Raw genomic sequence first — 18,347 nt, 5'->3', positions numbered from 1 at the left:
AGTGACGTATTTTTCTTGATCGGGAGGCCATCTTGTCCGGGCACAGCTTAGCAACGGCGTCGTAGTCGCTGTTTACAAACCGGGCGGCAGCAGCCTGCCGCGGCGTACTATGAGAGGGGTAGCGTAGGCGTACTTTCCTTGACTGCTCGAGATTCTGTTTCTGGCCGTGCTCACAAGCTGACGTTCACGCCATCAACTCATAGCTCATTAATTCAGTGCAAAACTCGTTGCGTGCCCGGATTTGAACGCGCTCGGCGACAACGATAGCATGGGGGCATTTAGTCTACTGCGGCACTGCTCGGAGCCGTCGGGAGACCGCCGCTGTTCGTTAACCAGTGATTCAATGCGGCGTACGCTGCACAGTGTTCGTTGGCGTGTAGTGCGTACGTTTTGTGTTTTGTGCGTGCAGTGTGCGTGTGTCATTCGCGCTCCCGTTTCCATCGGCAGTGATACCTCGTTGCTAGTTATACGTGTTCTCGCAACGTTCCAGCGATCGTAACTGTAGTTGATTATAGTATAACGGCATTTTTTTGTTTTTCGGCGATTACGCCGTTGTGAACAGCGGGGAACATGACATGGGCGGAGAGCGATATTGTGAAGAAAGCAGCAGTGCTAACCTTGCTTTACAGCAGCATACAAGTTTAAAGCGCGTAAATGAAACAGGACAGCGGTTTAGTTTTCTAGACTGAACCAGGTGGGCCAAGTTATTTGCGATACGCGCAATAGATGGCGCTGCGCATTTCGCTTATTAAACGTAGGCGGAAAACAGGACCTCGTCATAGTTAATAGAGAAGGCAAATGTGAAGGGCAGATAATTCGCGAATCGGGAAACCGACAGTCGAGCATTGACTACTGCACTGTCAAAGAATATATTTACGAAAAGTTAAAGCATGAGAAAATAGGTGGAGAGGGTTTGTATAGATTAGGGAGTTACCATAAATGGATTAATCGTGCAACGTAGACAAAGCGACATAGTTAGGCTACGGTGAAGACAAAACCTTTTCGACCAGCAAACAAGTGGCTGACGTCGTGGAAGAGTGGACAAAGTAGCAACACGAATCGAAGCGAAATATTAATTGTAAAAGACTAACTAATTAGCTTAATCAGGAAAAAAATTGGAAAGGATAAAGAAAATGACTACTGGAAAGTAAGAAAGAAGCCTCGAAGCTGGTGGAATTTGGAAATTAAAAAAAAGCAGTTGAACTCAGGAGACAGGCATCGGGGGAGTTAAAAGCGGCCAAAAAGGGCGGACTTAGACAGTTACAGGTGAACACGGATTGGGACATACGCAGACAACACAAAATACATGTCCACGAGCTCAGAGACGCGAAAATTAAAGCGGGAAGCAGTCGTTGGATGATGGAGGTGAGGGAAATCAATAGGGAAGATCTGACGAAATTGCGGAATCTTACGAATGGCTTAGGTAGGAAGGCCGAAAGTACAGATGATTCTGTATATAACGACAAAGCCGATAATCTAAAAGGGAGAGCGCCTTTGGGCCACAAGGACAGGTTAATTTGCGAGACATGTAAAGTAACTGGAGGGGAGGTTTCTAGGCTGTGTAACGCTGCAGATGGCAGACGAAAAGTTAAGCCTGGGAAACCTGGGCTAGATGACAGCGCTAGAAAGGATCCCAAACAATACAGAAACCGGTCCCGATGAACTTTCGACATGGTAAATTACTGAACTGGGGCCGCAAAATAAGGATGCATTGTCTAAATCTATAGAACAAGTCTGACGGGGTACGCAGGTAACTACAAGATTGGCTGCGCAGCAGACTAAATTTACTATACAAAGGTACCTTAGTGGCCTGATCAGAGCAAAGTGAAGTCATTGACCACCGTGAAAACTGCAGAATTTGTCTACTCCTCGTTACCCCCTCCCATGGTCATGTGCCTTCCTGCTGTTATCTGCAGTCCTAGCATTGGCATTGAACCTGGCATTTTTCAGGATGTGGACGTCATCGGAAAGATCCGCTGTAGCGACCACAGAATGGTAACGTCTCGAATTAGCTTAGCCTTGAAGAGGTAGTCCATTAACGAGTCAGCGGTAAGAGGGAAAATAGAGGTATTCAAGATATCGCTACAGAACCGATGTTCAGCCTTAGGTGAAGAAGACAATCTTAATGTTCATACAATGAACGATAATCTGGCAGCTATCATTGCGGAGTCCACCGTAGAAGTAGGTGGTAGGATGGTTCGACAGGATACCGGCAAGCTATCTCAGGAGACGAAAGATCTGATCAAGAAACGTCAAAGCATGAGGGCGTCTAACCCTACAGAGAGAATAGAACAAGCATAGCTATCGAAGTTACTAAATAAGCGCAAGGTAGCCGAGATAACGAAGTTCAATATGAAGAGAATCGAGCATGCTCTAAAGAACGGAGGCAGCCTAAAATTAATTTTTTTAATTGTATTTCTGGGGGGGGGGGGGCGAAGGAAATGGCGCAGTATCTGTCTCATATATCATTGGACACCTGAACTGCGCCGTGAGGGAAGGGTTAAAGGAGGGAGTGAAAGAAGAAAGGAAGAAAGAGGTGCCGTAGTGGAGGGCTCCGGAATAATTTCGACCACCTGGGGATCTTTAACGTGCACTGACATCGCACAGCACACAAACGCCTTAGCGTTTTGCCTCCATAAAAACGCATCTGCCGCGGTCGAGTTCGAACCCGGGAACTCCGGATCAGTAGCCTAAAAGCGCTGAAGCCTAAAAGCGGTGAAGAAGAAACTAGGTATGGGTAAAAACCAGATGTATGCGCTTAGAGGCAAGGATGGCAATGTCATTAGCAATATGGATAAGATAGTTAATGTAGAATGATAGTTCAACAGAAATCTATATAGTAGCCGATGTTTGGTTTAAGGTTTAAGGGGGTTTAACGTCCCAAAGCGACTCAGGCTATGAGAGACGCCGTAGTGAAGGGCTCCGGAAATTTCGACCAACTGGGGTTCTTTAACGTGCACTGACCACGCACAGTACACGGGCCACTAGAATTTCGCCTCCATCGAAATTCGACCGCCGCGGCCGGGATCGAACCCACGTCTTTCGGGCCAGCAGCCGAGCGCCATAACCACTCAGCCACCGCGGCGACACAGTAGCCAATGTCATCATCATCATCATCATCATCATCATCATCATCATCATCATCATCATCAGCCTTACTACACCCACTGCAGGGCAAAGGCCTCTCCCATGTCTCTCCAATTAACCCTATCCTTTGCCAGCTGCATCCACCCTTTGCCTGCAAACTTCTTAATCTCCTCCGCCCATCTAACCTTCTGCCGCCCCCTGCTACGCTTACTTTCTCTTGGAACCCACTCCGTTACCCTTAAAGACCAGCGGTTATCTTGCCTTCGCATTACATGCCCTGCCCAAGCCCATTTCTTTCTCTTGATTTCGACTAGGGTGTCATTAACCCGTGTTTGTTCCCTCACCCACTCTGCCCGCTTCCGATCTCTTAACGTTACACCTATCATTTTTCTTTCCATGGCTCGCTGCGTTGTCCTTAACTTAAGCTGAACTCTTTTCGTTAGCCTCCACGTTTCTGCCCCGTAGGTGAGTACCGGTAAGATTATGCTGTTGTACACTTTCCTCTTGAGGGAAATTGGTAAACTGCCATTCATGATCTGCGAGAATTTGCCATATGCGCTCCACCCCATTCTTATCCTTCTAGTTATCTCCCTCTCATGATCCGGATCAGCTGTCACTACCTGCCCTAAGTAGGCGTATTCCGGCACAATTTCTAGGCTCTCGCTGCCAATTGTGAACTGTTGTTCCCTTGCTAAGTTGTTGAACATTACCTTGGTTTTCTGCATGTTAATTTTTAGACCCATCGATCTGCTCTGCCTGTCTAACTCGTTGATCATGATTTGCAGTTCACCTCCTGAGTGACTCAGCAAGGCAATGTCATCAGCAAATCGCAGATTATTTAGGTATTCTCCATTTATTCTTATTCCCAACTGTTCCCAATTCAGGCCTCGAAATACCTCCTGCAAACATGCGGTGAACAACATTGGCGAGATCGTGTCTCCTTGCCTGACGCCCTTGCTTATTGGAATTTTATTGCTGACTTTATGGAGGACTATAGTAGCTGTGCAGTTGCTATCTATATCTTCCAGTATTTTGACATAAGGCTCTTCTACCCCCTGATTACGCAATGCCTGTATGACTGCTGAGGTTTCCACTGAATCGAATGCTTTCTCGTAATCAATGAAAGCTATATATAGAGGTTGGTTATATTCTGCGCATTTCTCTATCACCTGATTGATAGTGTGAATATGATATATTGTGGAATATCCTTTACGAAAGCCTGCCTGATCATTTGGTTGATTAAAGTCTAACGTTGCCCTGACTCTATTAGCGATTACCTTAGTAAATACTTTGTAGGCAACGGATTGTAAGCTGATCGGCCTGTAATTTTTCAAGTCCTTGGCGTCTCCCTTCTTATGAATTAAGATAATCTTTTGCATTCTTCCAAGCTTCTGGTACAGTCGAGGTCATAAGGCATTGCGTATACAGGGTGGATAGTTTTTCTAGCACGATGTCCCCTCCATCCTTCAACAGATCTGCTGTTACCTGATCCTCCCCAGCTGCTTTTCCCCTTTTCATTGCTTCTAAGGCTTTCTTTACTTCATCTTTCGTTACTGGCGGGATGACGCATTGCTGTGCACTGCTGTCTTTCTCATTAGCGCTCTGATTACATTGGCTACTGTACAGGTCTGTATAGAACTCTTCGGCTACGTTAACTATCTTATCCATATTGCTAATGACAGTGCCCTGCTTGTCTCTTAATGCATACATCTGGTTTTTACCTATGCCTAGTTTCCTCTTCACTGTTTTTAGGCTACCTCCGTTCTTTATAGCATGCTCGATTCTCTCCATATTAAACTTCCTTATGTCGGCTACCTTGCGCTTATTTATTAACTTTGATAGCTCCGTTAGTTCTATTCTATCCGTAGTGTTAGATGCCTTCATGTTTTGGCGCTTCTTAATCAGATCTTTCGTCACCTGAGATAGCTTCCCGGTATCTTTTCGAACTGTCCTACCGCCTACTTCTACTGCGCACTCCGTAATTATTGATGTCAGGTTATCGTGCATTGAATGAACAACAAGATCATCTTCCTCAGTTAAGGCCGAATATCTGTTTTGCAGCGCTATCCTAAACTCCTGTGCTTTCCCTCTTACGGCTAACTCGTTAATGGTCTTCTTCTTCGCTAGCTTCTTCCGTTCCCTCTTCAAGTCTAAGCTAATTCTAGACCTTACCATTCTATGGTCGTTGCAACGCACCCTTCCGAGGACGGCCACATCCTGAATGATGCCAGGTTTAGCGCATAGCATGAAGTCGATTTCATTTTTTATCTCACCATTGGGGCTCTTCCAGGTCCCGCTGCGTCACAGGTCTGACCGCCGCCGTGGTCAGTTGCTCTGCAGCCGCTGGGGACTGAGGGCCGAGGGTTAATTGGTTTGATCATAGAAGGTTGTGGCCAAGTACTACACCAGGGTGGCCAAATCCTGCTCTGGTGAGAGAGTGCGTTGTCGGTTCTGGTCACCGAGATAAGGCCGCACTCCAGGCCTGGTTATGCAATTCCATCGACACACGGATTTCTTTTTTTTTTTTAACCCGGTGGAGAATTGCGCGGTACCAGGATTTGAACCCCGGTCCTCTTGCACGCGAGGCGGATGTTCTACCTCTACGCCATCGCTGCATGATTAGCCAGTGTAATTAGAACTTTAATAATAGAGAGAGTTATGCACAGCAATGAGTCATCCCGCCATTGAAGAAAGAGGAAGTAAAGGAAGCATTAGGAGCAAAGCAAATGGAAAAAGCAGCTGGGGAGGATTAGGTAACAGCAGATCTGTTAAAGGACGGGGGAGAGATTGTGTGTTACGCGTTAAAATAGAGTTGCCCCTGGATGATGTTTTCAGCTTCAAAAGAAAAGCCTTCACTAACCAAGGCTCATGTATCACTGCGCAAAAGAGCTCCTCAGTGTTGATAGACGCGTACAGACATCCAACAAGTGCAGAAGAGCAGTAAAATGCTTTGAGGACATTAACCTGGGAAGAAAAAAAGCATAAATCAAGCTGGCATTACTCCACTAGAGATAGCCATGGGAACTCGGGGACGTTCTTAGAAATGAGCAAGGCATTGCCCGAAGCACCCATGCACTTTCAGCCTTTTATGAGTCATCGGATATATTTCGTGGTTGTTGGCTCAGGAAAAGCATACAGACATACTAATTCGTGTGTACTGAAATCTTATTGCCGCTGTTGGGCAAAAGAGCCCGATAACATCGTAAAATATCATCTCGTGTCTGCTTCACCTCACGGCACTATTGGCTTCACCGCAGAGCCCAAGTGGCTTTAACGCACGGCGCTATGTAAAGGGGGGGGGGGGGGGGGGGCAGGTTATTTTTTCGGGCGGAACGGCTGTATCTATAGAGATGACGGTACCAAATCTTGACCCCATAATGTAGACGCACAACCAACATTGTCCACAGTAGTGCGAATATCTCTTTTGCACGTTAAATAACAACAAATCAGTTCAGCGGCAGCAGGTAGAAGCAATGTTCCAGGCAGACAGCAGTTGATGCTTTGTGCTGCTTTCATGAGATATTCATAATCAAACTAAAGCCAGGCCATCTGACATCACTCACAATCTTACTTCTACTACTAGAATTAAAAATAAATTATCGCCACGTCGAAAAAAAAAAACGACAAAGCCTTGATGGTTTGCGAGGTGGTCCGGACATCAGGGTGTTTTTCATGCTCACTAAGAAAAGCTGCGCACTGTGGTCTTCCCTCCAGCACCAAAGTTCACCGCTTCGTAGCAGAGTTATATATTGCTTGGGAACTGAAAGTTGAGTTCTTGTACTACATAAATGATAGCGTAACGCGTCGCAAAGTTCACTGGTAGCATTAAAATAGCACGCAGTATCTATGTGTGGCCGGTCACCCGTGCTCAATAAGCACGGCACGGAGAGAGTTAACGGTCGCGGGATTAGAACAGCATTAATGCAGTGACGTGGGAGTACTACGCGTAAATAAGAGCAAATATTTGGGGGTGTGAGTTTTTGAAGGAAGCGAATTTTAAAAACCTATTAAAACGTCTCAAGAAGAAAGGAGACAGGAACGAGTCCATAATGAAGCATAGAGCACTATGGGGATGAAATAGATATGAAGTAATGCGAAAACTTTCGAAGGGTGTAATGGTTGCGGGGCTGACTTTTGCGAACGCGGTATTGTGCTTAAAATTAGATTTCGTACAAGGACTTAGAGATTAGCCCAAGAACGGTGACGAGATTAGCTTTATGGGATTGTAGAGACAACAAGCGAAGCTGTACAGGGGAAATGGGCTTGTCGTCCTTTGAGTTACGGGAAGCACGGAGCAAAATATGGTTTGAGAGAGTACGAAAAATGTATTAGAAGAGGTGGGCAGCCAAAGTCTCCTGGTACTTGTGCAGTAGAAACGCAGGACACTAGATTGAGGAAAAGGACTGCAGTCTGGTACAACTCAAGAATGCAGCGCCGGATACCCTCACCTTATCTTAGACGCAGGTTACATTAGTCACCTAAGTCACAGATATCGTTTTCTTGAATCTTGTTTGATTTAAATGCCCCTTTGAGGTGACGATTGGTTCAGCATTTCAGTACATCATCTACGTTTCTCAGAGAATGTGCAGTCAATTGAGAAAGATCACATTAAAAAAAAAAAACTTCACGGGCTGCGGACAAGCACCGCGCCCTCTCAGAGTTCAAAGTCATATTGTGATGTCCATTGTAGAATGTCTCGAATAAAATTACACCTTTGCAGTAAAATAAATAGGTTTTTGATAGTTCCTGCGGCGCCACACTGACGACCGTTATCGGGAATGACCATAACACCTTTTCTGTTAAGCCAAGTTTTAAAAAGAAGGGCTTCGGTGTCCAGTTTCGGTGCTATTAGGAATAGGCATGTACGCACTTGAACTAGCCCTTCATGTACATTTAGACCGAAGTAGTAAAAGAGAGGCACAACGCTAGCAGAGGCAACAGCGACTTATATCCAGTGACAAGCTTTTTGAAAAGATACAGTTTAAGTATTTTTAGGAATGCAAACTGTCACAAAACGAACTGAAGAGTAAATTTCCTCCGCAAAACTCCAACAAATAAAGGCGTGTAAAAAGATAGCAAGGTAGGATGGTACGCTATATCGAGACATTGGATTTGTTAGCTCAAGCGAATAAACACCGATAAAAGTACTTCGAATTCATTTATTTTGATATTCGGTTTCAAGCGAGAGAGGTCCATATCTTGTACCCCCTTTGCCAAAAGTAACGGAGCAGCAGGTTTTTGCTTCTCAACCGTATAACGGAGCCTTTACGGCGCCCCTAAAGACCGAAAGGCGTCGAAACATGAGGACAAGAGTTCTTCTTCCTTTAAACAGATTAAGCGCTTAAGGGTTGCCACAAAGGCATCGCTACGCGGTTAAGAAACAAAGCACCACTACCCGGTTAATTTTGGTAAAGGCAGTACACGCATGCGGAAACTGGCTGACTTATAAGTACCAGTAGCATTCAGTCACAGCAGCAGAAATTTGAGAAATTGCTGGAACTGTCGTTGGATTAAGCACAGTAGGTATGAGTTTTGAGTCTTTTTCTCAGCGAAATCGGACACGTCGGTACAGATATTCAGGCACCACCTGCTCGCCAAGTGCCGTCGGCTAGAGTGTGTGCCATCTGCTCGCATACTGTCCCCCCCCCCCCCACCTTCTCATTTGGGGCTGTCGCATGGTTAGCTAGCTTTTGTAACTTTACGAAACGACATTGACAACTCTTGTGACCGTAATAAGGCACCATCAACTCGAAACCGTGCATCAAAGGCAAGAAAAAGTGCCGTGCTCCAGATTACGTGATCGCTCAGCGGCAGTTCCATCGCTGCTGTCAGCACGCTGACAGCGTACTGCGCGGCACTAGGCATGAATGCCTCACTGTAACCAGAAGATGACACTAATATCCCCTTCACGTTTTTATATCGCTTCCCGATGACTTGACTTCTGCATGTTTACTTTTCTGTTAATGCGACAGGATTGCCCTAAGCGGGAACGGCTCTAAATGTGGCGATTTGTGTGTTAATTACAGGTATAATAGGTAACACAACAGCCAAAACTAAAGCACCTCCTTAAGTAGAATAGATGAAGTATGGGCACACTCTATGAGAGAAAACGAAAATGTGTGGCGGACACTGTCGAGTGACTTCGCGAGGAGACCTGGATTTCGAATCGATTACGAATATCAAATATACCATGTTTTATTCTGATGCGAAAATCGTCGAATATTTTTACTACCCAAGAATGAAAATTCAGTAAACTTGGGAGAACGTGTACAGCCATTCCTTGACTCTGTCCTAGACCGCGCGGCAGTGCTATTCGAAGGGGGGGGGGGGGGGGTGTAATCCTATAGCAGTTGCCTCGAAAGAGACACTTGCCTCTCTGGTATCCCGAAGCACTCTCGCCATTTTCATCCAGGCTCAGGGAACGGTGGCATTCCGAGCGGGCAGCACCAGATGTGCACGGAAGAATCGCAGGAGCCCAAAAGAGAAAGCGATACGCACGTCCTGCGCCCACCACGTATGTTGCTGAGGCGACGCGCTCGAGCCATCTGTGTGTTGGGGCTGCGAACACGCTGTTGAGATGACGCGCGCTCTGTCGAGCGTGAAGAGGCGCGCCTGGCGTTGTGTTCGTCGTTGCGCTGCTCGAACAGCGTGAACGGCTCATTGTGTGTCAGATTTGCTGTTCATTTATAGCTCTGTGTTTTTTTTTTCTGCTCCCTTTTTAGATCCCCCTTCGAGCGCCGGAATGGCGAAAATGCGAGCTTACCGCGCTCCGAGGACCATGAAAAGGTCCGTAGCCGGTTATATAAAAATGTGAATAAAAATGGCTTGTTCGGAAATGCTGCGCATGGTCGGTTACGGTGGGCGTAACGGCAGATGAGTATGCTGTTGCTGGTCTATAATAAGGGCTTCTTGTCGTTGACATTGTCGATGTACGCGGTACATGCGGATGTGGGCTACGAATGTATTACTGTGCGACGCTCACAGACGTTGGTTTCACGCGTGAATTGTTGTGCACCGCGGTTAGCTTTCACAAGGAACCGAAGAACAACGTCAATGAAGATGTGCCGGACCCACTACATTACGTGTCGTTCTTTAAATGTTTTCGAAGCAGAAAATGTGACAGCATTATGAAAGGCGTAAATTCAGGATACTCATTACTAACACATGTTCTTGAGCGATTATGGCTTCGACTTGAACGAGAGGAAATGATCGGCAAAGAGGAGTGAGGGGAGGGAACAGGTGAGTGTCCCTACTGCCACCTGACTTCAATTTATAGGCTGTAGCTAGCATGATGACACCCTTACGTCGTCTGCAGTAGCATGGCAGACCAAGATCCAGGAAGACCTCTCCTGTTTCATTAAAATCTCTCTCCTCCTCCTGCTTACGTCGCTTGAGCGAACGTGGTTGCGGCGACGCGTCTATTCTTTAAAAATCGGACGCTGTGACGAGCTGCGCGGACCGCGCATGCGCAGTAACAGATGGAATAACTCATTCTAGATGCCGTGTTATTCAGCTGCGCGGACCGCGCATGCGCAGTAACAGGTGGAATAACTCATTCTAGATGCCGTGTTATTGACGCATGCGCTGCTCCGGCGGCAGCACAGCATGTAGGCTCTAGGGGTAACTGAGAGCTTCGGCAAAGTTTGTTTAGGTTCACCTCTGCATGTGTTCTCCCCCCGTTCTGGCGTCAAGGTCACCAGCGGTGCGCCGACAAGGAGAATAAAACCATTTCATGCTTAAAATTAACATCAGTACTGTTGCAAAATCTCTTAGCAAGAAAATGGCAGGTGACGTGGCGCCGTGTTCACTGTTTAGTGAAATAATATAGGCGATGTTATCTAGTTGGCCTTAAGAAGCACCCTATTTGCAATCAGAAGGACGCTAAACTTGCCTGAAAAGAAGCAATCGGTGCTAAGTAAAGCATACTCTTAGAGAAAGCTGCTAGTTCGCAAGTTGCTTACAAGGCACCTTGAAAGGCCACGGGAGGCTGACATACGGAGTGGCTCTAACAACTGGCGGTTTGCCACTGCTGGCGGAATGAGAGCTACTGCTTGTGGAGATGCACTTGCATTCTCCGTAAAGTTTTAACGGCAGCGCTAAATCGTGATACCATAATTGACCCCGTGAAAAGCTCATGTTGACGATCAATGGACTTTCAATATCCTTGCTCTGTCAGTAAGCATACACTCAACAGGAGCTCATTAGAAACTTTTTGTGCGATGCTTGCGCTGGGCCCATAGTGTTGTGCGAGTTGCTCCCGCTGCATTTCAAGCCGATTTATTGGGGGAGGGAAGATCTGGAAGATGCTCCCCATGACCGTTCCAACCTAGCTTCGAATGCCTTCCTAGCTTACTGGCTGTGACAGCGCAGCAAGTGCTCAAACGGGTGTGTCTCAAGACATCGCGTGGAAGATACGCGTGGGAGCATTACCCGTGTATACAGGATAATAGGCTGTAGCCTGGCACAAAACACAAGGAATAAAGAAAGGCAGAAAACAAAGAGCGTCATACCTTAAACTGAATTCCTCTCGTTGCCTCTGTGCCCCTGTCCATCCTGAAGAGGTACGGGGTCCTTTTCCCTATAAATGCAGATAGTTGCTCAACCTCCAACGTGATGGCAAACACGGCCACTTGGCGGAGGTGGCGTAGGACTAGACAGCGTAGTTGTGCAGCATAGGCGAAGCTTTTACCAGAGAAGAGTTACTTGGAAGAATTGCTGCCACCGCACATAGCCGTCCACGTTCCGTATAAAACAAGAATTATGGAGCGTTCTTAATTTCGCGAACAGTGCACCGCTCGTACTTGCACTTGTCTTTCCTAACCACAGCAGATATCACGGCGTTTTGCGAAGCATTGTGCAAACGGAAGTGTAGCTATTCACTCCAAAGCCGAGGCATTCCACGCTATGCACATTTTAGCACACCACAATCGAAGCACTGCTTGGGCGGAACCCTACTTTCCTGGATCCACAAGCACCGGCTCAATGCGTCCGATGCCCAACGCCGGCTGGAGGTTCAGGAGGCTGACGGCGTCGCGGCTTCCGCTCTGCCTGCGGCGCTGCGTATGCTGGCAGGTACGGGTGGGACTCCAGCTGAGTTACGGTGCCCTGTAGGAGCTTTTCGTTTTGTTTGTGGCTTGCTTGTCGCTCAAATAATGGGTGCCCGCATAGGCTTGCCATTCAAGCATGAGAGGGCTTGTCAAGTTTCTTACTGGACGTATTGTGATGCCGCCGCGTCTGGAATCGCAGTGGTCCCTTACAAAAACTTCTTTAGACAGTCTATAGACTGTCCATAATCCTCTGTTGATAAAGTCTATAGACTCTATAGACGAACCCTAGAGACCAGTTCATGGGCAATACAAGACAGTGTATAGACAATCTATAGATTTATGGCCATACCGTTTTAGCAGACTTTTGTCTACAGACAGTCTATACACTAAGAGTAGACAAAAATAAATATCTATAGGAAGGTAGTAGAGCATATAAGAAGTCTATAGACTGTCTGTAGACCATTTTTATAAGGGGTGTGCGGGTGGCTGCTGTTCTAAGGCTGCGTTTGGCTTGACTTGAACTGCTTGCAGTATCCACTGCGTGTCATGTGAGTGTGGGAAGGACGTTTGATTTTTCTCCAACGTATCCGTTCGTATCTTCCGCCGGCTGTATTGCATGTTCTTTGGTCAACTGTGCCCATGGTGTCGTGAATAGAACTTAGAATATTTGGAGTTTTTAGTGCGCTGGCCCTTATAGTGGCCATTCACCGCATTTAGTCGCTGTGCTTTTGTCTGCCCGTCTGAAGCCGGTTTTGTGGTGGGCAGGTGAGCATGAGCAGCCCGCGTACCATGGCAGCCGGCAGCTCAATTAATCGTGATAGGCTGCTCGCGAAGAGCAATATTGATCGCAAACCAGCCCAAGCAACCCAAGTCCCACCGATGGCAGCAGCTGCCTTAGAAGGGCAGTGGTGGATCGTTTGACCACTGCACTACTTCGCCAGGAATGGTAGGAAGATTCCCGAAGACCTATTAATTCAGATATTGACCAATCCCGCATACAGGGTGTTTCACCGAACACTTCACATAATTTTTAAAGCAGGATTTTTGAGCTAGAAGAGCGTTTTTTTCTGGCATAGCATTGTCAACGGTGTAGTACATTAGAATACAGTTAAAACATGCTAATCAACAGGCTGGTTAACTCATATTGAAGAGTTAAATTTTTAATTATCAGTTTTAGCTCCTTAATAATAAAGAAGCGTGTAGCCCACCTTAAGTTACATTCATATCAGTTAGAATTCTGAAAATGCGGTTAGCCTTGGCGCTGTGGTCCGACAAATTTTGGCTATTTCGACGAGTAATGTGGGCTGGAGAGGTTACTTTGCCTGCAAGCGTCTCGAAAGCGCATATTTTTTAGCGCGATGTAGCCAAAATTTGTTGAGCCACAGCGCCGAGGACAACCGCATTTTCGAAATTCCACACCGGCTTCCAAGCGAAATTCTACACCGAAATTCCAAGCGGCGTTATCCGCATCCCTCACGTCCGGGTTCACCAAACTGTAGAGGGACAGAGACTTAGTTCCCTACAAAATTAACGGAGCGCGACGCGGACGAGGCGAAAAGGCCGGGAACCAGGAATCAACTGTCTTTATTCTACTCCGCACGTGGCCCCACGTAGCCAGCGCGAGCGCATGTCACGAGCCGAGGGGGCGCAGCCCTGCTGATGATGGTAGTGCCGCTACAGCAATCATTCTGAGGAACCTGGAGTGGGTAACATATACAGAAAAAAATTCGCAGTGAAGTCGCCCCTTTCGAATCTTGCAATGTCAAGTACCAACTTGACTGACTACTTTGAAGAAGCCTAGCTGTTTGAAATTCTTCGAAGAGGCGATTTATGAATTGGAGCTGAGGTCGGAGAGGTTGTCTCTGATGGCCTGCTGAAAGCAAAGAAAAAAAAACGTTTCCTCACGCGATGCGTGCACACTTTGTCAGCACTCTTTCTGACACTGCCTATGGGCATTTTTCCATAACGAAGCACAATGGTTGTGCTGACCCCGCATATATTTTCTACCCTACATACTTACGGTCTCGGCGCCACGTTGGTACAATGGATGTTGATACGCAGGAGGTTGAGAAATGCCTAAATGCTAGCATGCTATGATGCTTTTAGAGGAAGTAGAAATTAATATGGCGTCTCCACTACGGTGCCAGGTGTGGCATTGGGATGGTAAGCCGTACATGCGACAAATGCTTCTTTCACGCCCCGGTTACGCAGTGCCATCATAAGTACCGATTTTTCCACCGAATCAAATGACATTAAGCTTTTCCTGAAGGCTACATACTCCTCGGACCTCACGTATGTTTATATGTGGCTTTTAAACCGTTAAGAAAAGTGCATATATCCTGCACCGTAAGTGCAATTGGATGTCAGAGGGTAGTTACTCTGTTCCCACTTAGTCAGCTTTTCAAGAAATGTGTACCAGTACTGGGGCCCTCTTAGCAGCCTGTCAAATTGGTTGCTTTGTCTAAATTAACCTGCTGCTCCAGGGGGCTAAATAATTATGAAGTTTGCAGACCTCAACCTGAGATGATTTTCAACTTAGATTTAAATATATGTTATGCCCCGTATGCACCTAACCAAATATTGTTCATAAAATGTTCTTTCATTTTTCTGAAGGAGCGGCGCAGTTTAATTTAGACTACATGGGGTTCTTTCTTTTTAGACTACATGGGAACTTTCACGGGCATAGAACCTCACACGGCTGTTTTGTGTTTCACCTCCATCCACGACCTGGGTCGCACCCGAGACCCTGGGATCAGCAGCCGAACGCAAAGTCACTGAGGCACCTAGGCGGAGTCATGACACCATTTTTCAGACTCAAGCTGATTATTGCATATTGTTCGCTATTCATCTAGGAACAAATGGACAAAATATGAGCTCATTCAGTGTAGCGAATAATTTGCAATTGAATTTTTAAAAGTTGTTCTGAACCGTCTGGAAGTCAGGCTACAATGGCGCGCTCGCGGTTCGTGACGACATAGACTGACAGTCACGTGCTTGCTCGCGACTGAACAACCGAACTGCGGGTAATGAGCGTAGGGGAGCGAGTTGTTCTTTGCTCAGGCTTGGGGTGCGGTGGAGTGAAGGGGGGAAGTTAGATGGGGACAAAGGCAACCAAGACCTGTGTCTTTCCCTTTCGTGTGCAGCATCTGCCCGGCCTCGGCGAATTCACCACAATGTGCCACGGTCGGACTCGAGTAGGTGCCCGAACTTAGTTTTGTAGCAGATGACACTGCCTGTCGATGACGTCACTCAGGCTCCTTCAAAATGGCCGTCACTGAAAGGGGGAGGGGCTTAGAGCCAACAACTTCAAATTACAACTTCCAGCTCATACGCGCGCGTAGAGCCCTACTTCTTTTTTAAATACGCATAATAACGTCGCGGACCATGTCATGACACCTTAAATAAATGTCTTGCTAGTAACGGAGAATAAGTTAACCGCCTCATAACTTTTGCCTCTGCATGGTGTGTGAAGCTTTCCTCCATTTTAACAGGATCTCAGCAGGATTTCTATTTTCGAAGCTCCACAATTTTTAGTATTAACGCAGTTTTTAACGTGTCTACTGTACAAACTGGCATACATTTCTTTCGCTGCTTTAAAACTCGAATTCAAATTAAAGCTTATTTCAATCAACAAAGCAGGTTAGAAAAAAAAACGAGATGACTGCACTTGACTGAGTTCGAGCCCCTTCTTCAGGTCACATGTCCTTGTAGAACGGTTATCCAAACTGCTAATAATATTTCGGTATTTGTCTATTACTATATCACTTCATTTCTGTCCAGGAATAATTTTTCTCTTGCTTATTTCAGGCTCTCCCTTTACTCTAATGGCTGCCGAGTCATCAGGGAAACATAGATAAATAATTTATCTGCCTCAAAGAAATATTCTGGCTCTGGCTGACATGCGTTGTTTACTTTTTTTTCTATTTATCTCTGTCTTTAACTTGCCATGGACAAAGTCAGTCTCATTATCAGAAAACATTTTCTCGTTGCTTACAAGCGACCACTAAAACTCCAAGCTTCGAGTTAGCTGAGCAGTATGAGGAAAGCAAAGGAAGCCACCACTACCGTCAGGCCTGCGGAGGAAAAGCCTCATAAGCAAGCCGGAAATTGAAATGGTCGAGAAGCAGCTATTTTCTGGCACCTACCGCACACTTCAGGCGTTCAGTAAACGTCCATCCCGAGCACCGTGAAGAGTACAACGGAACATCAAAACCACCAGGTTAATATGTCTCCAACTCTCCCGATCATCCTGGAACTATACAGCTCGACTGGAAGATAAGGACAGTGAAGAAGACACACAAGGACCGACTAACAGGTGCAACTTTATTTTTATGAACACGGGCTTTTGCGTATATTGTATAGGATAAAGCACACGTAACCGAAAAGGCAAAGAAATAAAATGCGGAAACATGATTAGTCCAACGAAAGAACAGAATCATTGAAAATGCAAGAGCCAGTTTTAGCGTTCTAACCGCGTCTTTGTGTGCTACTAGGGCAAGCAAGGTCTCGGTCGCCAAGGATGACGAAAGGATGATTGACGTACATTTCTTCATTGCGATATGGAAAGCTCCTGCTATCTCTCTATATGATGCGCCGGACTCGGTGTCGAAGTGTTATGTGCATACCTAAACAATGGCTCAGATTAGCACGCACAACAATGAGGAGCGCGGTGCGATAACAGCTGACCTTTCTTTTATACCGACGTCATATTTCCACACAAACACCAGCTCTCTGTAAAGAGGGACTAGAAGACTTCGATATCGCAAGAAAGAAATGCGCATCATTATCGTTGGTGGTAGCAAATTTGCCTTTATGGATAGCATACAATGACTTGCCTAAAACGCATAAATTGGTTCTTGCTTTTTATCACGTTGATCCGAGGGACGAGGCAGCGTGCAACTTTCTGCTGTGGTAGTCCAAAGATTTCAAACGATCTCTACAAGGGAGTGCCTCCCACTAAGGTGTGCCTCTCAAATACTAACAAATCTCTATCACCCCGATTACGCTCCGATGAATGAGAATACGGGGAATAAACGTGTTTTCAATCATTGGTACACTCTAAACAGGAACACGCCTTTACGGGCGTGCTCTAGGCAGGGTTCGAACCCGACCGCGGCGGCTGCGTTTTTATGGAGGCGAAGCGCAAAAGGCGCGCGTGTGCTGTGCGATGTCAGTGCACGTTAAAGATCGCCAGTTGGTCGAAATTATTCCGCAGCCCTCCATTACGGCACCATTTTCTTCCTGTCTTCTTTCACTCCCTCCTATATCCCTTCCCTTACGGCGCGGTTCAGGTGTCCGCCGATATATGAGACAGATACTGCGCCATTTCCTTTCCCAAAAACAATTATTATTATTATTATTATTATTAGAGTGCGCTAAAGAATAGTTTACTCTCTTTTTACTCTTTTCTGTTTAGAGCATACGCTGTACAATCGCCGCCACCCTTCCCGTGAAGGTTTATATCGTTTGGTCCCAGCAGATGAAAAATGGCTCATATTCACTCATGGCATTAGGCAAGTAGCGGGAAAAGTTCGGCTGACTTTTTTCGGCGGATATCATTTTCTACGGACGTCTTAGCGGTTTCTTTCGGCGATATAATGCGGTAATCTTGCGCGGTAAAGAGTGACCTAGAATTTCTCTCGGCCTTTTTGTTAGCCCGATAATTAGATTTACCAGTAAGTAATGAAACAATTGTACTTAGAGCTGGGCTTGTTGGAAGAAACGCCATCGCCATTAAAAGAGGGATGGACGGACCCGTAAGGCAAAAAAGCAAGTGGAACTTGACTTCAAAAAAAGCCGGGTTGTCATCAAGTTAATGTTGGGTTTCTGCACTGGGTGGCGCGAAAGGTCGGGCGGCCTCACGTAGTCTGCGCATGACGAGAGCGACGGAACTGCCGCTTAACCGTCGCAGTAGCGAGAACATGACACTTGTGCATGGGTTCGCGTCAAGTGGATAAGCCTACTTTACTAAGCAGCTGACCTAAGTGAGTGATGTAGCTCATGTAGCTGTGATTAACACATGAATGCCCATCAGGAGTTATCAATGCAGATGCAAGTTGTACAGTCTTAGCAAAAACAAAAACGCCAGAGTAAAATGACGGGACCCGTGAGACAAGGGGGTAAACGGAAGCATAGTTCTAAAAATCTATTTGCTTGCCTTCTGCGTTGAACGGGAGGACCGCGCACCATGTGGTCCGCGTGCTGACAGCAGCG

The 18,347-nt window shown here is 46.4% G+C and overlaps 1 protein-coding gene across 4 annotated transcripts in view; it reads right to left on the bottom strand.

The window, feature by feature from the left end:
* The window catches only part of LOC144107866 (CMP-sialic acid transporter-like), a 112,146-nt gene that overhangs the window by 37,283 nt on the left and 56,516 nt on the right, over positions 1-18,347 (bottom strand). Inside the window, exons 1-2 of one of the 4 annotated variants that reach the window (XM_077641084.1) lie at positions 11,777-12,151; positions 9,460-11,665 (exon numbers count right to left, since the gene is read on the bottom strand). The exons of 1 other annotated variant lie outside the window; for it this stretch is intronic. In XM_077641084.1, coding sequence (XP_077497210.1) covers positions 9,460-9,495 — 36 coding nt within the window. In that variant the 5' untranslated portion in view covers positions 9,496-11,665; positions 11,777-12,151. Of the gene's footprint in view, positions 1-9,459; positions 12,155-18,347 lie in introns of those variants that run through there. 2 more of the 4 variants (XM_077641083.1, XM_077641081.1) reach the window with 2 other exon arrangements.

The sequence above is a fragment of the Amblyomma americanum genome, chromosome 10 (genome assembly GCF_052857255.1).
Source record: "Amblyomma americanum isolate KBUSLIRL-KWMA chromosome 10, ASM5285725v1, whole genome shotgun sequence".
NCBI lineage: Eukaryota > Metazoa > Arthropoda > Arachnida > Ixodida > Ixodidae > Amblyomma > Amblyomma americanum.
Note: the sequence above shows the minus strand (reverse complement) of the source record. Positions and strands in the feature narration are given on the sequence as shown.